General features: G+C 38.6%; 1 protein-coding gene across 6 annotated transcripts in view; it reads left to right on the forward strand.

Annotated features, from left to right (window-relative positions):
• Positions 1–22,221, forward strand: part of ABCG2 (ATP binding cassette subfamily G member 2 (Junior blood group)) — a 141,569-nt gene that overhangs the window by 104,425 nt on the left and 14,923 nt on the right. For all 6 annotated transcript variants that reach the window (XM_053217140.1, XM_015073634.3, XM_053217141.1 and 3 more), the window contains 8 exons: positions 911–970; positions 1,582–1,696; positions 2,280–2,432; positions 5,347–5,504; positions 11,565–11,716; positions 13,365–13,469; positions 14,710–14,957; positions 20,510–20,592. In XM_053217140.1, coding sequence (XP_053073115.1) covers positions 911–970; positions 1,582–1,696; positions 2,280–2,432; positions 5,347–5,504; positions 11,565–11,716; positions 13,365–13,469; positions 14,710–14,957; positions 20,510–20,592 — 1,074 coding nt within the window. The remainder of the gene's footprint in view (positions 1–910; positions 971–1,581; positions 1,697–2,279; positions 2,433–5,346; positions 5,505–11,564; positions 11,717–13,364; positions 13,470–14,709; positions 14,958–20,509; positions 20,593–22,221) is intronic.

Consider the following 22,221-nt stretch of genomic DNA (forward strand, 5'->3'; position numbering starts at 1 on the left):
GGGGAGGAGAAGAGGTCATTGAAAGAATAAGAGATTTTTCTGTTCTACAGCTTGTTCCTAGTTTACCAAACTCATTGTATTTGTGCAGTGTTTCTGTGCAAGGCACCATAGTTGAGTAACAGAGTGAAAGCTACATTTCACCCTAGCATCCACCAGCCATTTTACAGTTGTGACAACTTAAGTTGTCCCCTACAGAAAGTTGCATCTATCGCTTCTACACTGAGAATTTCCCAGTCCAATTACCTGAAACTTTATAAGGAAGAAAATGATACATATTGAGAATATATATTTTACTATTTCTAATTTAGTAAAAAATTTGTGAGGGTTAAGAACGGGTGATGTGTTTTTTGTTTTACCTGTGAGGTGCTTTATTCTAGCCATTGACTTTCTACTTCAGATATATTGTTTTTTAGTCTGAGTAGATTTAAGCAGTGAGAACACTCTTACTGGGGATTCTAGAAGTCCATTGACTTGTCAATTGTGTAGAACTTGACTAAGTAGCAAATGAGGTGACTTGAAGATAATGTCACTGAACATTAGTTAAGACTGAAGGTCTTTACACTGTGTTTGGGGGGATAAATGTTAACAGAGATGTTTCACTAGACTCTGCTACTTTGAGGAAACTTGAACTTCCTTGTGTCCTTTTTCAAAAAATATAAATGATTTAGAGAAGAAGTGAAAGGATTTTAGAGGGACCCAAGCCATTTTTCTTAGATGTCTTGAGTATTGATTAACATCGTTTGTATGTGGGACTTATGTTAATTGACAGTTCAATGTCTTTTTCTTTTAAGAGTTGGTTTGTGCTTGTTTTTTGTTAATCACTTTCATTGAGTGTATTAAATGCAGACCCTAAATTAATAGAACCAGTTTTGAAACAAGCCATTAAATTGGTATGTCTCTGTGTTTACAGTGGCATCATGAGACCTGGCCTCAATGCCATTCTGGGACCCACAGGTGGAGGCAAATCTTCGTGAGTATAATAATATAAGTCAGCTTTTTCTTTGCAGCTTAAATGTGCTTTTCAAGATTATTTTTACGTGAGCATGTATTTGTTGAGCATTTGCAGCCTACCTAGTCTGGTTCTAGGCTCTGTGGGTAATGTGCAATAGTGCTAGCTTGTGGTTGTCTCAAGGACCGGGAAATCTTATTTGGTCAGCTTACTAACAGGACATGATAACAGGACATGATTAGCATACAGCTATTGGCTATGATTTGAGCTATGGGGAGAGAAAGGAGGGAGAAAATAGAAAGTGGGGAGATGGAGCCAAAGGCATAAGTTAAGGCCTGTGTCTTAGACAAAGGAGCACATTGCTTGCCTTGAGACCCCCCAAGGTCACAGCCTGGAAGGTTCTTTCGGAAGTCTGTGCTGGATCAGCCAACAGTGCCTCGGTTTCATGTCTTTGGGCTTTATTTTAGCATATACTAAAAAAGGGAAGGTAAGAATTTAAAAATATAATTTTAGGTAATCTATAGAATTTCTTGATCAGTTAATTTTCTAACTTGAGCAGAATTTGGATTCAGTGGAGCCGAGAGATATAGCCTGAGTTGGAGAAAAATCACAACGTATATGTCCTCTCATAGGTTGTTAGATGTCTTAGCTGCAAGGAAAGATCCACATGGATTATCTGGGGATGTTTTGATAAATGGAGCACCTCGACCTGCCAATTTCAAATGTAATTCAGGTTATGTGGTACAAGTAAGTATTTATGCATTTTTTTTAGCTTGTTTCTATTTCTATGTGGGCAAGTACCTTGGCTGATAGTTTAGTGTACTTCCAACTGACTATATGACATACTCATAGAACCAGTTTTCTTTCCACCAGCTTTTCATAATCCCCCGTAAGATTCAGAGTAGTGTGAAATGAAAAGGCAGGGAGAATCTGGAATATAACCATGGTAAGGGCATTGGTATCCATTCTAGTTATCATTTCCATAAGACACTACTGAATTCCCTTTTGGCCCTACCTTCACCCCTGTCCTTCTTCGAGCTTAGAAAGATGTTCTGGTAAATCCTGTATAAAGCAGTCTGACATGTCTGCTGGTAATAATCATAATGACCTGTGTCTCTTTGGGTGTACTGATACAGAATGAAAATTATGCCATCAGGCTTTTTCAGCTGTCTATATGTGAAGTTGTTGTCATTTTTATGATTGCAAATACATCATTAGCTAGGACTTTAAATTGAGTGTGTTATTCTTGTGGATTACATTACATGTACTTAAGGGTGATGGTATTAGAAAAGACCTAATATGTGTTATTCAAATGCCATTTTGCTTTAAGGATGATGTCGTGATGGGCACTCTGACAGTGAGAGAAAATTTACAGTTCTCAGCAGCTCTACGGCTTCCAACAACTATGACGACTAATGAAAAAAATATGCGGATTAACAGGGTCATTCAGGAGTTAGGTCTGGATAAAGTGGCGGATTCCAAGGTAATGTGGAAAAAACAGACAGGATCGTAGCTGGCAAATAGGATCTTACCTGTGTAGATAGTGTAACTCTTATTCAGAAGTTTTCTATAATATGTGTGGTCAAAAGTGACTGCTTTGTGTAAAGATGAGAAAAACATAATATGGAGATGGAAATTAGCCAGAAAAAAACTAAAAGTGTTTGAACCCTGCAAATGAAGTGTGGCAGTGTGCTCTAGTATATAGAAGTGTCTTTGCAAAGAGCATGAGGCCCTTTCCATGTGATGATAGCTCTTGACGCTTTCCCACACCGTTTGTCATGGGTCATCCACTGTCTTTACACTAACTTTCCTTCTTCCTGTTTTCTTTCCCCTTTTAGCTCTTCTTCCTCTTCCTCCAGGAGACTTTGTTCCATTGCTTTTGAGGTATATTTCTGGAATTCTCAAATGGCAAAAATCCAAGGGTTCTGGCTCTACGTTTCACTTTGCTATAATTTGGCTTTCATTTAAAAAAAATTTTTTTTAACGTTTTTATTTATTTTTGAGACAGAGAGAGACAGAGCATGAATGGGGAGGGGCAGAGAGAGAGGGAGACACAGAATCGGAAGCAGGCTCCAGGCTCTGAGCCGTCAACCCAGAGCCCGACGTGGGGTTCGAACTCACGGACCATGAGATCGTGACCTGAGCTGAAGTTGGACGCTTAACCGACTGAGCCACCCAGGCGCCCCATATAATTTGGCTTTCAAAATTATATTTAGTCAAAGTAGAGTTTTCTTCCTGTTTTTTAAGCTTATTTATTTTGAGAGAGAGCGTGTGCACGGGAGGGGCAGAGAGAGAGGGAGAAAGAATCCCAAGCAGGCTCCACACTGTCAGTGCAAGGAGCCCAATGTGAGGCTCAAACTCACAAACCCGTGAGATCATGACCTGAGCTGAAATCAAGAGCCAGATGCTTAACTAATTGAGCCATCCAGGCACCCCTAACTTAGGGTTTATTTCTAATTTGTGTAGCATCCCAGTCGTTTTTCTATAGCCTTTCTTTTGGTACTTTTGTCTCTTATTCCCCTCTCCTCTTCATATCTTCCTTTCTTCTGCCAATATTTACTTACATATTGTCTGTTATGTGCTGGGTTCTTAGGTTTTAGAGATAACAGTTTGGGGCCAGAGAGACAAAAATAACTCCTTTTGTGGTTGTGCAGAGTCAGGAGGAAGAAATGAAATGAATGAGAGAACTTTACAGTTGATGACTAGAGATGAAAGATTTGCTGGGAAGACATTTGAAGCTTTGGGTGAAGATGAGCTTTTTAGATTGTGGTGGCTGTAGTTTAGCATTCTTTATTATTTTAAAGATTTTATTTTTAAGTAATCTCTACACCCAATTTTGGGCTTGAACTTACAACCCTGGGATCAAGAATTGTACCCTCTACTAACTGAGCCTGTGGTGGCAATAGTTTAATCCCCCTGTGAAATCTATCCTCGACTTAGAGATAATGAAGAAAGGGGGCATTCTGCTGGCTGCTGCTTCATGTGATACTGACATTTAAAAAAAAAGGTTAAGTGTATTTTGCTATATTTTGCTTGGAAGCAGCACTCCGGGATGCCACCATTTACTACTTTTGTTTTAGGAGTTTATGGGTTTGGGTTTCCTTTGCTTTGGCTCTGTTTTTCATTTTGTCTTTTTAGTAAGGTGCTTTCCAATCTTTATTTTTAGGTAAAACTTCTTTACAAATAGACAGCCATTGCCCTAACTTATTTGCATAGAATTCCTGGGAAATGAGCTGAAGGTAGTTGTTCACTTCTTAGAATTTATTTATCTAATTGATTGAAAATACTTTCAACATTCTTTTACTTTTTATGAAATTTTAAACATAGAATAGTCTGATTACTATCCTAATTGTATGATTATAGTATAATTAATATAATGGTATGATACTAATAACATTCACCTAGATCTCCCAGTTGTTGACATCTTATCCCATATGTGCTTCAGCTTTTCTTCTGAAGTATTTTTTTGAAGTATTTTAGAGAAAGTTATAAATATCATATTTCACTCCTGAAAACTGATTATGCATCTTAAAAAAAAGACATTTGCCTACATTACCACAATACCATTATAAACTAACAAAATTAACAGTGTCTTAATATCAGTTACGTTAAGCCCCTATTCATTCACATTTTCCCAATTGTCTCCATAATGTCTGTTATGGCTCAATTGTTACAAGATCCTGCCAAGGGCATCAGTAGCACTTGATTATCTCTTTGAAGACTCTTAATGTAGGAAATGCTTCCTACCTCCCCCCAAACCTTCTTGTCCTCTCCATCCCCACTACATACAATGACATCGACTAGTTGAAAAGACTGAGCCAAAAGAAAAGACTACAGTTGCCCTGTAGAATGTTCTGTCTTCTGGATTTGTCTGAAAGAATGAGTGAGGAATTCTGCAGTGAGTTGGGATATATGCAGGGTCAATTTGGGAAGCCTTATGGTGATTTAAGAGGTGCTAATGTGGTATAATAGAAAGTGAACTTTCTGTTTCCCAAACCACACTGAGGACTTTTGAAGGGGTGAGGAGGGAGAGTGTAAGAAGATTAATAAATTATAGATGCTTTCCCCTTCTCCTTTCCTACCTTTATCTCCCTTTTGGTTTGTGATTTCAGTATGCCAGGGCCAAATCTTTTACTATTCTAATTTGACTTGGTAAGGAATATATAGTACTGTTAAGCATGGCTTTCACATCAGGCTTAGCCACTTAGCTGATTTGAGCCTCAGTTTACTCATTTTATTAAAGAGAAACCTACCTCTTTTCCCATATTTTTATATACTTACTATTTTGAATAAGCAAGGGACGAGATATTGCCTCTTACAGGGTCAGCTCATTGTAGGACCTCCACAAACAATAGTGGCTGTGGTTGTAATTGTTAATAATGATATTTGTGTTTTAGGTTGGAACTCAGTTTATCCGTGGTGTGTCTGGAGGAGAAAGAAAAAGGACTAGTATAGGAATGGAGCTTATTACTGATCCAGCCATCCTGTTCCTAGATGAGCCCACAACTGGCTTAGACTCAAGCACAGCAAATGCTGTCCTTTTGCTCCTGAAGAGGTAAATGCTATAGGAACATTATTCTCTCAATCATGCTGAGAGAATATCTGATCACCTGCTGTAGATCAGGTGTTCTTCTTGGTATAGGGAATTCAGCAGTGAGCGCAATTTCTTCTGTCTTTGTTCAAGGGAAACAGTTGATCGACAAATATAAGCGTTTCAAGAAAAATGAAGCACGGTAAGAGCGTAGCAAAAGATGGCTGTAGTGGGGGTGGGGGTGCTATATTAAACAGCAGGATGGTCAGAGAAGACCTCAATGATGTGATATGTGAGCTGCGAGCAAGTAAGCAGGACCTGGATGTCTGGGAGAAGAGAGTCCTCCTTGGAGGGAAGAGCCAGTGGGTCCTGAGGCAGAGTGTGCCTGATGTGTTTAGAATATCAAGGAGGCCAGAGGGACTGGATGCTGGTGAACTAGGTAGAATGGGGATTGCTTATCGATTAGTTTGCTAGGGCTGCCATAACGTGGTATCAATGGACTGGGTGACTTAAACAACAGAAGTTTAGTTTTTCATATTCTTGGGAATCTAAAAGCCCAAGATAAGAGGGTCAGTAGAGTTGTTTTTTCTGAGGCCTTTCTCCCTGGCTTGGCTTGTCCGTAGTCATCTTCAATCTGCGTCCTTAGATTAAGGCCCACATATGACCTTGTTTAACTATAAGTCCCTCTGTAAAGACCCTGTCTGCAAATACAGGTATATTCTGAGGTCATAGGGGTTAGAACTTCAACATGAATTTTGGGTGGGGGACATAATTCAGTCCATAGCAGAATAGGACATGAGATGGAATTGAGTGGGTGGCAGATTACAAAGGCTTTGTAGGCCACTGTAAGAACTGTGGCTTTTATTGTCTCTAGGTTACATGGGAAACTTTTAGACAGTTCTAGAACAGAAGAGTGGCAGCTGTGTAGAGAAAAGACTGTAGTGCAAGGTGAGTATAAGGAAAGCAGTCAGGAGGCTGTATTAGCTCAGTGGAGATATGATGCTGGTTTTGACTAGGATGGTAGTGGGGAGTTGGTGAGAAGTCATGGATTCTGGATCAATTTTAAAGATAGAACCAACAGAATTAGTTCATGAATTGGACATGGGAAGTGATTATTGAAAGAATGAGTTTCTAAAATTTGGGACCTGAAAAATGGAAGAATGGAGAAAAGAATTGCATTTATATTTATTCCTCCAGTGGGAAGAATACGTTTGTAGGAGAAATTTCAAAAGTAAGTTTTGGACATTTAAAAAAATTAAAAATAAATTTCAACCTAACAGAAAAGTTACGAGAGTAGTACAAAGAAATCTCATGTCCTCTTACCTAGATTCCCCAACTATTACCATTTATGTGCATTTGCTCTCCCTCCGTCCCTCCACCCCACATAGTCTTTTTCTGACATCATGTACCATCACCCCTAGATACTCTGGAGTATATCTCTAAGAAACAAGGACACTCCTCCTACAATTCCATCTTACACACCTCCCATCCAAGGAGTCCACATTGCTGCCAGCACCACCATCCAACCCATGAACTCCAGCTGGACTTCACCAGTTGTCCCAAAAGTGTCTCTTTCTCCTTTCTGGCTTAGAATTTTCTCCAGGAATGATTTTTAAAATATTTTCTAATTCTGAACAGTTATTTAGTCTTTTCTGGCTCTCATGTCCTTATCTGTCTTCAAGAGTACATTTCGTAGAGTGGCCCTCAACCTGGATGCATCCAGTGTTTCTCTATGACTAGACTCAGGCCATGAATTCTTGGTAGGGATACCACAGAAATGATGTTGTATTCTTGTGCAAAAATCAGGGGCTGTGTGATTTATTTTATTTTATTTTATTCTATTTTATTTTATTTTATTTTATTTTATTTTATTTTATTTTATTATTTATTTTATTGTATATTTATTGTCAAATTGGTTTCCATACAACACCCAGTGCTCATCCCAACAAGTGCCCTCCTTAGTGCCCATCACCCATTTTCCCCTCTCCCCCACCCCCCATCAACCCTCAGTTTGTTCTCAGTATCCAAGAGTCTCTTATGATTTGCCTCCCTTCCTCTCTATAGCTTTTTCTCCCCCTTCCACTCCCCCATGGTCTTCTGTTAAGTTTCTCAATATCTACATATGGGTGAAAATATAAGGTATCTGTCTTTCTTTGACTCATTTCACTTAGCATAATACCCTTCAGGTCCATCCACGTTGCTGCAAATGGCCAGATTTCATTCCTTCTCATTGCTAAGTAGTATTCCATTGTATCTGTAAACCACATCTTCCTTATCCATTCATCAGTTGTTGGACATTTAGGCTCTTTCCATAATTTGGTATTGTTGAAAGCACTGCTATAAACATTGTGGTACATGTGCCCCTATACATTAGCACTCCTGTATCCCTTGGGTGAATTCCTAGTAGTGCTATTGCTAGGTCATAGGGTAGTTCTATTTTTAATTTTTTTGAGGAAACTCCACACTGTGTTCCAGAGTGGATGCATCAGTTTGCATTCCCACCAACAGGGCAAAAGGGTTCCCATTTCTCCACATCCTCACCAGCATCTGTAGTCTCCTGATTTGTTCATTTTAGCCACTCTGACCAGTGTGGGGTGGTATCTCAGTGTGGTTTTGATTTGTATTTCCCTAACGAGGAGAGGGGCTGCATGGTTTTGACTTTTCCATGGGTGATGTTCACGACCATCAGCTGGTCATGTTGGTGTCTGCTGGGTGTACCTGCTGTGAAGTAATTATTTTTCCCTTTGTAATTGATTAATATTTTGTCAGGGGAGATAACTGGTTATTATGTCCATATCCTGTTTCTCATCAAATCTCTACCCACCAGTTTTAGCATGTACTCACAACTTCTGCCTCGATCAATTATTGGTGTGATGGTTGCCAAGTGATTTTCTATTTACATCATTCTTTCTACATATATTAGTTGGCATTCTACTACCAAGAACTTTTCCTCCTTCTCTATTCATTTTACTCATATTATTTTAGTCAATAGATTATAATCTGCTATTACTTATTTTCTATGATTCAATTAGCCCTGATTTGGCCATTGGAAGCCCCTTCAGTCTGGCTTTGTGTCCTTTTGACATGCTCCCTAATCATTCTTCAAGCATTTCTCTACTTCCTGGTCAACAAGATGATCCAGGCTTGTCTTGTCCTTTTCCTGTGTCAGATGTTTCTCTAAGGAGCCCCGGTACCTTCTGGTGTAGTCAGAATTTAGAAACCAAGATCTGCTTACTTAGTGTAGTGTGCTTGCTGCTACTACACTGGAAGTTTCATTGCTTCCAGACCCACTTAGCAGACATACCTAGGAAATATTTGTGTACATGTGCGTTATGTATGTGTATATATATAACACAGAAATATATTTTTATATTGTTTTTATCAAAGATTTTATTTTTAAGTAATCTCTACACTCATCATGGCACTCAAACTCATAACCCTGAGATCCAGAGTTATATGCTCCACTGACTGAGCCAGCCAGGCACCTATTTCTATTTGGAAAATATATGGAATATTAATTACATGTGTGTATACATGTATATATTTTGAATAGAATGATAGATACAAACATACATCTGTAACTATTGCTCTGTTAGTATGTGTGTATTAAAAAACTCAAGAATGTGTAAAATTTCCAATCTTGTCTAACATGAGTCCTCTTTTTAGTCTTTTCCCTTTTCATGTTTGTTTGTTTTTTAAAATGTTTATTTATTTTGAGATAGAAAGCGAGAGTGAGCACATGAGTGGGGAAGGGGCAGAGAGAGCAGGAGAGAGAGAATCCCAAGCAGGCTTCGTGCTGTCAGCGCAGAACCTGGTGTAGCACTTGAACTCACGAACTGTGAGATCATGACTGAGCTGAGATCAAGAGTCAGACACTTAACTGACTGAACCACCCAGGTGCCCCACCCTTTCCATGTTTGTAAATGACTTTTTAGACAGACAAAGTCTTAGCTGTCATTATCTCAATATATTTACTTACTTGGTCAGCCAAATAACTTAACTGTTAAATATTACTAATCTCTTAGTCACTCTGGCCATTTCCTCTGCCCACTACCTCTGGGACTGCTCCCTAACCCCCACTTTTTTAAAAGCTACCAAACACATCACCTTTAATGACATCCCCTCCTTGTCATTACCTTGCTTCCTCTGATGCCCATGCCCTCATAAGCAAGTCTCTATGATAAGAAGCAACAGGAAGATTTTAGATATCTTAAGTTTGAGATGTCAGTTGCACATATAAGTGAAGATGCCAACTAATGGGTCTGGGGTTTGGGTTCAGTTAGAGAATGCATGATATTTTTGTCATCTGTAAGTATGTTAACAGCATTCATTAGAGAATGGTGAATTGATGTGGCATACTTGACTGTGTTATGTTTTATCATGTTTTGTTCTAGTTAGCACACAAGCATCGTTCCCCCTGTTGGAGGGCTCTAACCTGGTCCTTTTCACACTCCACTGTGCACACTAATCACTAGGGTCGTGTTAAAATCAGATTCTGTTTCTACAGCATAGAGTCCAAGAGTCTACATGTCTAATAGGAGATACTGATATTGATGTCATTGGGCCTCAGACCACAAGGCTTTCACACCAATCCACTTTCCTGCTTCCAGTGCTTCACCAGCCCTTTCTTACCGTCTGACTAAAGCTGCAGCTTCTGAGTGAAGGGATTCATCATGGGCTTATTTTTTGATGCAGTCTCTCTTACTAACTTTTTCCCCTCCCCCAGTCCCAACTCCTGCACATACCTCTGGGCTCTGCAATGGCATTGAACTACTTGTAGTTTCCTTAGTAGACCTTGTTATTGCATACTTTTTTTGTCATGTTCCTTCCACCTGACTACACTTTCTCTTCTTGGCTTACTCTGGTTGGCCCCTTTGATACACTACTTATATTATCTTCAGACTGGGTTATAGTCGTCTATTTTGCTTATAAGAAACCCTCAGCTTCTTTTATTCCACACTGTATTGAAATGATTGATCTACTGGCCCGTTCCTATTTGGGGCGGAAGGAACTTATAGACACTGCTAGAATATAGTAAGTAGGTACTTAGAAAATGCCTAAATTGACATGATACCTCTCATAAAATATTTCCAATAATGACAGATTTTTAACAGTGATTTGGCCTTTGTTTTTTTTTTTTTTCTACCCGTAAGTAGTAACTCCTGTGTAAAGGTAGTTTAACAATGTTTTGGCCATGGAATTAGATCAATTCCCAACCCTACCCCTTAAGTAACTGTGACACTTAGGGCCAGTTGCTCAGCTCTCTTAAGTCTTATCTGTAAATAAAGGTAATGGTAATATTGGTACTGCCTTGTAACAATATTGTGAAAATTTAGATAAGGCTATCTATAAAGTATGTAGTAGCAAAGACATAGTAAGTATTCAGTAATGTTAATTGTATCATTAAGGGAAAAGAATGAAACCCAATTCCTAAAGAGCCAAGAGATTTAAATGATCAGTGAGAATGGGGCATGCAATCATTGTTTTAATATTTAGTCTATAATATGTTTTCAAACTTGAGTGTACTTACAGGACTACCTGGGTGCTTGTTAGATGTATGGATTCACTAGGCCCAATAGGTCTGAGAATGTTCAGGGATCTGCATTTTTAAATGGTTCTTTATTTTTGAGAGAGAGAAAGAAAGAGAGAGTGTGCATGCACTAGTTGGGGAGGGGCAGAAAGAGGGGGACAGAGGATCTCAAGCGGGCTCTGTCCTAACAGCAGAGAGCCCAATGCGGGGCATGAACTCATGAGCCATGAGATCATGACCTGAGCTGAAGTAGGTCGCTTAACTGACTGAGCCTCCAGGTGACCCTGGAGATTTGCATTTTTAATTACTCTTCTGGTTGATGTAGACTGCCCATGGAACACACTTTAGAAACCCTAGTGCTTCATAGAAGCACCAAATTGAGGTCTCCTAACTATCAGATAGATAATATGAAATGAGAAGTTAGTAAGAGAAAATCAAGTCGAACTAAGAATAGATAACCTAGAGGCAGGAATAAAGTTGCCACGATGTTCACATTTCACATGTTTAATGACTCAGACATTTAATGACTTTTATTTTTTTCACTTTTAATTTAGGATGTCTGAACAGGGACGAACAATCATTTTCTCCATTCATCAGCCTCGTTACTCTATCTTCAAGTTGTTTGATAGCCTCACCTTGTTGGCCTCAGGAAGACTAATGTTCCATGGGCCTGCCCAGGAGGCCTTGGGTTACTTTGCATTAATGGGTATGCTTGACTTTTTCATGTAGTAAGATCCTTTATTAAGAGAATCCTAAAGAGAGTAAAAGGGGTCTATAGGAATGCTGTTGATTTTTGAGTAGACATACCATGGCTTCCCCCATTCCAACACAACTTTGGTAGTTTGGTGCTAGAATTTTTCTTCACTTTGCAGCACTAGCCTGTTCTTTGGGTCTTTTTCCTGACCTGGTTGAGTATGCCTGCATGTGTGTACAGGAGTATTTCTACTGGGCCTTACCTGATCTGCTTCCCACTTCAGTTCAGGATATATGTTGGCTTCATAGCCAGTTATGTCTGTTGAACATTTTGGGAAAGGCCTAATAGTATCCTCCAATTATCTTCTTGACTGTATTATGGATCAGGCTTTATCACTGTATTCCCTCATAGAAGATGTTAGTCTCCTTTGGTGGAGGTTCATAAGATGCTACTTAAAATTTTCTAGTAACGTTAGATTGCAGATTTAGGCCTTGAGGGGGTGTGAGTGACTTGCCAGTTAATAGAATGACTAGTTGTCTTTGAGGGACCGACATTTCTGACAGTTTTGGACTGCTTGGTTCTATTTAGAATGGAAGTATGTAATTGTTTTTTTACGACTCACATTGTCTGCTTTATTTTATTAAAATTTTTTAAATGTTTATTTTTTAGAGAGAGAGTGCACGTATGAGCCGGGGAGGGGCAGAGAGAGAGGGAGACAGAGAATCTGAAGCAGGCTCCATGCTATCTGCACAAAGCCTGACATGTGGCTCAAACTCACAAACCGTGAGATTAGGACCTGAGCCGAAGTCGTACGCTCAACCAACTGAGCCACCCAGGTGCCGCTGCTTCATTTTAGAGATATTTGGATACGATTATAGATGATGCTCCATGACTCCAAATATAGTTTTAAATATTCACTAGCCAGTTTTAAAAATTTCCATTTAATGTCCATCATTTAAAGTTAATAAGCACACACAGGTCTAAGGAGTTTAGGGGAGATGAACCTAGAGTCAAACTGGAGGCCAAGTTGAGTCCAGAGGATTGTGCCACAGAAGCTGAGATAAGCATTCAGCTGTGTTGTGCCAGTCACATTCTCTTGGGAGTGCTGCTCTGGTGATTTGTTCTCCCTATTGGAATTATGACAGCACAATGAATGCATATTTGGCCATCCCCAGGTGAACTTGGAGAGCAGAACACACCCCTGGCCTCTCCCAAGGACAGTCCTGCTGTGCTGTAGCATTCTTTGCTTGTGGCCTTGCTTTGAAGAGCATTAGTTCCAGCTACAGCTTTTTTTTTTAACTTATTTTTATTTGCACCTATATTTCTATTTTTGAAGAAGTTCTGATAAGCCTCAGAGCATACTGAGGATAGCTGTTTCAGGTCTCATGAACCAAGATGGGTAAGGACCTAGTATGAACTTTCTGAGAGTCCTAGGTTGGTTTTAAGTGTGTATTTTTCTGGGAGACAGAACATTGCTGAAATGTTGTGTGATTGAATGTATAAAAAGAAAAGGTAAATTAGTGAAGGGAGAAGAGAAAAAAAAAAGTGAGGGAGAAGTTGTCAGATTCTCTCCCTCTCCCTCACCTCTCTCACCCCTGTAAGTGAGTTTCTGTTTTCCAAGACCATCAAGTTTGTGTACCTGAGTTGCCTTCTTTTGTAGGTTACCAGTGTGAGCCCTATAATAACCCTGCAGACTTCTTCCTGGATGTCATTAATGGAGACTCCTCTGCTGTGGTATTAAACAGACAGGACCAGGCGGGTGAAGGTATGAAAATCTGTTGAGAGTCACAGGTTATTGCTTCACTGCATTAGCTGAAGTTTAGCAATGTGGCAACTCATTAAATCATGGCTTTGTGAATTTATATTAATACTGTCCTCTGATAACCGTTGTCTTAGTCCACTTGGGCTACCGTGACAACAATACCATAGACAGGTGGCTTAAACAATAAACATTTATTTTTCACAGTTCTGGAGTGGGAAGTCCAAGATGAAGGTATCTGCAGATTCATTGTCTGTTGAGGACCCGCTTCCTGGTTCAGAGATGGGTCACCATCTTCTCATTGCCTCCTCACATGGTGGAAGTAGGGAGGGAGCTCTCTGAGGCCTCTTTTATAAGTTTACCAATCCCATTAATGAGGACAACACCCTCATGACTTAATAACCCCTCAGAGGTCCCGCCTTCAAATATCATCACATTGGGGATTGAGTTTTAGCATATGAATCTTGACGGATCACAAACATTCACTTTATGGCACTGGTCAACACAGATTTTGTTTTCCTTGACTGTTGAGAATATTTTTGATTTAATTTATAAATAAGCATTTATATGATAGTATCAGTTCTAAGGGGAATTTTTATTTAAAAAATGCCCATGGATTTTATAGTGTTTTGAAATAAGAAACTTGGCAATTTATGTATTTGCATATAGAAGAAAACAAAGGCAAGATTTTTCTATTAGGAATTATAACTTGCTACGATAAGATGTCTATGTTAAAAGAATTAGGGTTCAAATATTATAGTTAGGAAAAGGTCAGTAGGTTTGCTGTATTCATAAGTTTATGGGAGTAGTCAGTCAATTAACTGTATTTTTCTTTTTTTTTTAATTTTTTTTTGAATGTTTATTTTTGAGAGAGAGAGAGAGAGAAAGACAGAGCATGAGCGGGGGAGGGACAGAGAGAAAGGGAGACACAGAATCCGAAGCAGGCTTCGGGCTCCGAGCTGTCAGCACAGAGCCCGATGCCCGATGTGGGGCTCTAACTCATGAGCCATGAGATCATGACCTGAGCCAAAGTCAGACGCTCAACCGACTGAGCCACCCAGGCACCCCAATTAACTGTATTTTTCTAATGTTGTAGAGCAATGACAGATCTAATAATTTTTTATACTCAAGCATTAGAATTAAGGTATTAGGGAAGAATCTAAGAAAAGGGTTGCCGAAAAATGGGCTAAATCAGTTGTTACTCTATTAATAAAGTTTCCCTTCTTTATCTACTTTTATTCCAAAGCCAAGGAGACTGAAGAACCTTCCAAGAGAGATATTCCACTCATTGAAAAAATAGCTGAGTTTTATGCCAACTCTGCCTTCTCCAGAAAAACAAAAGATGAATTAAATCAACTCTCAGAGGGTCAGAAAAAGAAGAGCTCAGCCTTTGGGGAGATCACCTATGCCACCTCCTTCTGTCATCAACTCAGATGGATTTCCAAGCGTTCATTCAAAAACTTACTGGGTAACCCTCAGGCCTCTATAGCTCAGGTAACCTGACAGATTCTTCTGATTATGCTCAGACATATCATGTGGGAATATTAGGTTGTAATATAATCTATTTTAGGATTATGCTTATCTTCTACTCAACATTCTATTTATTTATCCCCACTCTATTTGGGATATAGAAACAGCCAACAGAACAAGTAAAACACAATGAAATTTTTACTTAAAGAAAATATTTTCTTTTTTTATGGGTTTTTTTTTTTACTACCTAACTCAGAATTTTTGTTGATTTAGACAAGCTGTAATTGATAATCTTTGTAGAAATTTGTTTTCTTCAAAATTGTGAAGTAAAGGAGATGTTTAGCCACATCTATAGTTTTCTGATAGCTGCATGCATTCATTTCCTGATCCACTCAACAAAAGTTCTTACTGATCACATATGGCATTTTGGGAGCTTATATACAGCAGTGAACAAAATGGGCAAAGATAAAACCTCTGTTCTCATGGAGCCTATTTTCCAATGAGGCAAACAGATGACAAATTCATACAGAAATTAACTATATAGCAAGTCAGGTGGTAAAAGGGTCTGTGGAGAACTTTTAAGCAGAAAAGCAGAGAAAGGAAGAGAAAAAGGTAGAAGGAACAGGGAGGGGGAAAGAGGGAGAGTGGAAAGGAGTTGATTGCATTTGAAATTGGTTGGCCGGGGAAGCCTGGATCTGGAAGTCACTGAATGCCTTAGAAGGTCATGGGGGCCAGCTGCTTTCTGAGGAAAGAGCCTGTGTACAAATGTTGTTCCTTATAATTGACCTTCTTCATTTTGGGATTTGAATCTTAGGAGAGCACTAAGATACCTACAACAGTTTGTAGTTACCACAGTGTAGTAAGCAGACTTTAATTCTGTTAAACAAGGGTATTCACTGTCAGATTGACTTTCTTTTAATAATGATGAAATCCTGTTCTTTTTCTATCTTGGCTGGCTCTGTTCAGAGTTGTTGATTATTACTCTTTTATTTTTCTGTAATTCTCAAGTGCTCTGTCATATAAAACTCTAGTATTCCCAGTTTATTGGACCATTCTTTTCAAGGAAGTCAGTTTAGCTAGTTATTTTGGGGGTTATTGATTTTACTGTCAATCGTTGAATTTCTGTCAAGTACTAAAAGATGATGTGCTGTTGGCACTAATAAGATATTACTGACTTCTTACCACGTGCACCATAATTTTCATACTTCAGTACAATTGCTTTGTAAGTATTAATACCAAGAATCTGTATCCCTCTTTGAGATACCCTGCCAGTTGCTCCAAACATTTTTGCTACTTGTTATTTGATATTTCTGTCAGAATATGCACACTTCTGTGTACTAGCAATCAAGGTTAAATTTTTATTCTTTTATAGTATATTTGATGTCTTTTGAGTACAGGTCTGGTAAACAAAGTCAACCTGGTTACCCATTGTTCCAACATCACTATTGGAATGTGATGGAGTTGGTTCTTTAGTGTGATTTATAGATTTTTTTTTTACTTGGAAAATAACTTAAATTTCTCTTGCCTCTGAAAGTGATTTACAAGTGTCTTGTCCAAGTCACAATATGGTAGTCTGAGAAGAATATGATTAGAATGTGGAGGTATTTCTTTTTTTATTTTTTTAAAAGTTTTTATTTAAATTCCAATCAGTTAACATTTAGTGTAATATTAGTTTCAGGTGTACAATTTAGTGATTCAACACTTCCATACAACACCTGGTGCTCATCACCACAACTGCACTCTTTAATCCCCCTCACCTATTTAACCCAACCCCTCGCCCCCCACCTCTGCTCTGGTAACCATCAGTTTGTTCTCTATAGTTAAAAGTCTGTTTCTTGACTTGCCTCTCTCTCTCTTTTTTTTCTCCTTTTCTTGTTTGTTTTGTTTCTTAAATTCCACATATGAGTGAAATCATATGTCTTTCTCTCCCTCACTTATTTTGCATAGCACAATACTCTAGCTCCATCCACGTTATTGCAAATGGAAAGATTTCATTCTTTTTTTTTGGCTGAGTAATATCCAATTACGTGTATATATACCACATCTTCTTTATCCCTTCATCAGTCAGTGGACATTTGGGAATCTTTCCATAATTTAGCTATGGTAGGCAATGCTGCTGTAAACATAGGGGTGCATGTGTCCCTTTGAATTCGTGTTTTTGTATTCTTTGGGTGAATACCTGGTCTGCAATTGCTGGATCATAGGGTAGTTCTATTTTTAACTTTTTGAGGAATCTCCATACTGTTTTGCAGTGTGGCTGCACCAGTTTGTATTCCCATCAAAAGTGTAAGAGGGTTCCCTTTTCTAAAATGTGGAACTATTTCTAATACACCATGACTCTGCATCTTTTGTTGGTAGGCTTACTTCAGATGTAGACCCAGGCCTAGTGCCTCCAGGTTGCATATTCAGCCTACTTGCTTCCTCAATGAACTCAGTTCCACTAAAGGAGTCCCAACAGTGTTCAGAGTAGTGGCAGTCTCCTAGAACAAAGATAGAACATTGCATCTCTCTGAGTATCTGCTGTTCAGATTTGTAGATACTGGAATGTTTGCTTAGAACAGGAGCAGGCAAACCTTTATTGTAAGGGGCTAGGTAGTAAATACTTTGGGCTTTGCGGGCCATGTAGTCTTTGTCTCTAGCCTTTCCCATTTTAGCTTGAAAGGAGCCATAGATAATATATAAACAAATGAACATAGTTGTGTTCCAATAAAACTTTATTGATGGATACTGAAACTTGAATTTCATTTAAATTTCATGTGGCAAGAAATATTCTTCTCTCACTTTTCTTTTCTACCAACCATTAAAAAAGTGGTAAAAACTGTTCTTAGCTAGAGGGCTGAACAGAAATAGGTGACAGGCCATGTTTGACCTGTAGACCCTAGCTTGCTGACCTTCGGTTTAGTGGTTTCAAACTCATGTATGTTGTTTACTTTTTAAAGTATTTGAACATGAAGCTGTTAAACTGTTTTATGGCTTCCCGCTGATAAATCCTGTATCAGTTGTATTACAGCCATACCTAGATTTCAACTAGTCACTTCCATGATTCAGACTTTGCTTCTAATAATGCCCTTTAACCAAAGGTTGTATTTGAATGATCTGGGAGTGAATGGATCATCTGTATAGAAGGATTTAATGTTCATTTAATGTGCCATGGGTTTTTCTGATCAAATCAATTTGGAAAACACTATCGTATCTCCTAAAGATTCATTTTTTCTACTGGCACATTTTACATTTGACTAGGGATGTTTTTTGAGTAATGGCCATAATTATCCCTCAGAACTCACCTTGAGATATATTGCTAAACACAGCTGAATAAGACAGAATAACATATTTAGGGAATTTCTTTTTTTTTTTTTTTCCTTCTGTTCAGAACAGAGCCCAGGTGCACAAGACTTACAGTATCTCCTCTTTGTGTGCTCTGTTGAGCAATGCTTAGTTTGGCTATTTTTTTTCTCTTTTCTGTAATCCAAGAAAGAATAACGTGGATTCACCTTGTAAAAAGCATGACAAAATTATGAGATTGATCATAGCGAACATCCTTTGGTAATATTGACTATCGAACCTTTAGCAAACATCCTAATGGTAATATTGACAGTATCTTTTATATGCAAAAGAAACAAGCATGTAGAGTGTCCAGATTAAAAAGTCCAGACATTCTTTTTTTTTTTTTTTCAATGTTTATTTATTTTTGGGACAGAGAGAGACAGAGCATGAACGGGGGAGGGGCAGAGAGAGAGGGAGACACAGAATCGGAAACAGGCTCCAGGCTCTGAGCCATCAGCCCAGAGCCTGACGCAGGGCTCGAACTCACGGACCGTGAGATCGTGACCTGGCTGAAGTCGGACGCTCAACCGACTGCGCCACCCAGGCGCCCCAAAAGTCCAGACATTCTTAAAGCTATACTGGGTGAACATAGAGACTTGTATATATACACATGCACACATGGTAATGGAGCCATCATCATTTATTTTGGAAGCTTATCTGTTGGCATGAAGTACAGTATATTCTGAGGGTAATGAAAATATACCAGGGTAATAGATTTTTTTCTCCAAATTTCTGACTGTCTTATTAGCAAGGGAATTTTAAAGACATCTCAGATCATACTTTTTCCAGACTGTGGTTTTCACAAACTAGCCTCCACAGATCATGATCCTGTTTACCCGTTTGGTTTGCTTCATGCCAAAATATGCTTTAAAAAATTCCTTCAAGTCTTGATACCATTGTACTGTAGTAGTACTGAGATTTTTTTATTTTATTTTTTAACTTTGAAGGTTCCAAGATACATGGTGGGATATTTTGTTTTCTTCAGATTACCATTTCTTACATTTTTTAAATTTAATACAACATAAAAGTACAATACGTAGAACTTTCCTAAATAAATTGTGTCATAGTATAACCCTTAATCCTTTGCTTATAGAAGTGTCCTTAAGAGATATTTTGTCAATCTTAAAAACAAAAGTGATATTTATCCAGTCTACTTGAGTCCTCAAACAGACTGAGTAAGTGAAGGTAGGTAAGAGTGGCAAAAAACTGGCAGCTTAGTTCTACTCGTTTGGCTGCAGGCCCTTGGGCTGAGGTTGCTGGAGAAGCAGTGACAAGAGAATGGGTAGTGAAAGTACTTGGGTACCCTCAGAGAGAGCTGGTTGAATGCTTTGGTGGCAGTGACAGTGCACTTTTCCAGTGCAGGCATAGACTGTCCCCTGGGTCAGATAGGCGGGCCCCAGCTTAACGCTGCTTCCTTATCACATGAAATAACATTGTTAGAATTGTTTTATATGTGCTTGAAACATTTCATTTATTTTTAATGTTAAAAGTAAAAATATCCTGGGGTGCCTGCGTGGCTGTCGGTTAAGTGTTCAACTCTTGATTTTGGCTCGGGTCCTTGATCTCACAGTTGTGAGGCTGAGCCCCGTGTCGGGCTCTGTGCTGACTGTGGAGTCTGCTTGGGATTCTCTCTCTCTCTGTCTCTCTTTCTCTCTCTTTCCCTCTACCCCTCTACCCTGCTCTCGCTCTCTCTCTCTCTCTCTCTCACACACACACACACACGCACATATTCTCTCTCAAAATAAATAAACATATTTTTTAAAAAGTCATTTTAAAAAAAGAGTAAAGATATCCTGTTTTTACTTGAGCCTCTTCAAATATAAAACTGCATGTTCACTAGCACAAAGGTTGAAAGTTCAGGTCAGAACTCTTGAGCCACTTGGACTTTATTTTATTTCTCAAATGACTTAGCCATGCACTTGCATTGCTTCCCTACTCTATATGGCCTTCCCAGGCCTGGTAGTTTGAACTAGACCTTGAACCGGCCTGGTGAATCAGTGGGGGGATCCTTAGAGTTCTAGGAGTTTACTGTGTTCTACTGTCAGCCTCCCCAACACACAGATAAATTATTTTTTAATTTAGAAAGCGGTCTAATAACATACACTGTTCCATATTCTCCCAAGGGCTTTGGCTGAACGATTTGAAGTATCTATCTCAATGGAGAAATTTGGTTATGTAGCCATATAATAATCATAAATGGCGTGTTGTTTTTGCCTTTAATTAAGACTTTTCTTCTTTTTCTTTTCGAAAAGATAATTGTAACAATCATCCTGGGATTGGTTATAGGTGCCATTTTCTATGATTTAAAAAATGATTCTACAGGAATCCAGAATAGGTAAGTAAATTTGGATCTTGATTTTGAGAAAGTGTTGTTACTTCTTTCAAGCTTATGAAAATCCATTAAGAATTTAAATTTGAGGGGTGCCTGGGTGGCTCAGTCGGTTAAATGTCTGATTCTTGATTTCGGCAGGTCATGATCTCACAGTTCATGAGATTGAGCCCCATGTTGGGCTCTCAGTGTTGACAGTGCAGGCCTGCTTGGGATTCTCTCTTTCCATGGCTCTCTGCCCCTCCCTGTTTGTGCTCGCTTGTGGGCACACACACAACACTCTCTCTCAAAATAAATAAAATTAAAAAAAAAAGAATTTAAATTTGAGACAAGGTAAACTGAAGAGTAGGGTAAGTCAGTGAATTGAAAGCTGGAGGGATATGTGTGTGTGTGTGTGTGTGTGTGTGTGTGTGTGTGTGCATGCATATGTATACATATAGTGGTAATTACATATATATGTGTATGTGTGTATATGTATACATATATAGTGGTAATTTACATAGTACATAAAATTTACCTTCTTAAACAGTTTTAAGTATACAGTTCAGTGGCATTAATTATTTTCCATTATTGCATATTTCCATTATTCCATATAATCCACATTTATACTTTCTGTCTCCCAATTTGATTACTCTAGGTACTGATATAAGTGGAATCCTACAGTATTTGTCCTTTGGTAACTCACTTATTTCCTTTACATAGTATCTTCAAGGTTCATCCATGTTGTGGCACATGTCAGAATTTCTTTCCTTTTAAAGACTGAGTAATATTCCAATGTATGGATATATCATATTTTGTTTATGCATTTATCTGTCTTGGACACTTGGATTATTTCTACCTTTTGGCTGTTGTGAATTTTGGGGAGGAAGAATAGTCTGCTCTTCAGAGTTCCTCTAGTAGGACTAAGAATCACGTTGATATAAGACAGATTAACAGGAGAAAATCAAATTCAGTAGCATGTGAACAGGGAATCCACACAGACATGAAATTCCAAAAACAGGCAACATGATGCCTATGTGAGCTAAGGAGAGGGGTGGGTAAGGTCTGAGGATACACTGGGAGAAAGATCTTAGGAAGTTGAGAGATGATATTTGGAAAACTAAAGTTGCCTCTTATGCAAATAAGTTTCTTAGGTAAAGACAATCTTTCTTAGTAACTTGCTTCCTGGTATAGGCTCTCCTTTCCAATGTAAATTTAGGCAGTTGAGGGAGTGGTAAAAAGCGTTTCCAGAATCTGCAGGTAATTGATTGCTTTTAGCTCAAAATAGTCTTCATGTCAAAGTAACCCAAGTTGGAGTGACCCGCCCTTTGCCCCTCATTGAGTAATGCTGCTGTGAGTGAGGATTTACAAGTAAATATCTGTTTAAGTCTCTGCTTTAAATACTTTTGGGTTTATACTCAGAAGTAGAATTACTGGATCGTTTGGTAATTCTATCAAGTATCCTGTCTTCCACAGCAGCTGTATTATTTTGCATTCCTACCAGCAGTGCCCACGGGTTTCAATTCCTCTGCAACCTCACCAAACTTGTTATTTTCTGTTTTTTTCTTTTTCTTTTTTATAATAATAATAACCATCCTGATTGGTGTCGAGTGATATCTCATGCGGTTTTGATTAGCGTTCTCCTAATGATTAGTG

Source organism: Acinonyx jubatus, chromosome B1, assembly GCF_027475565.1.
Source record: "Acinonyx jubatus isolate Ajub_Pintada_27869175 chromosome B1, VMU_Ajub_asm_v1.0, whole genome shotgun sequence".
NCBI classification, from domain to species: Eukaryota; Metazoa; Chordata; class Mammalia; order Carnivora; family Felidae; genus Acinonyx; species Acinonyx jubatus.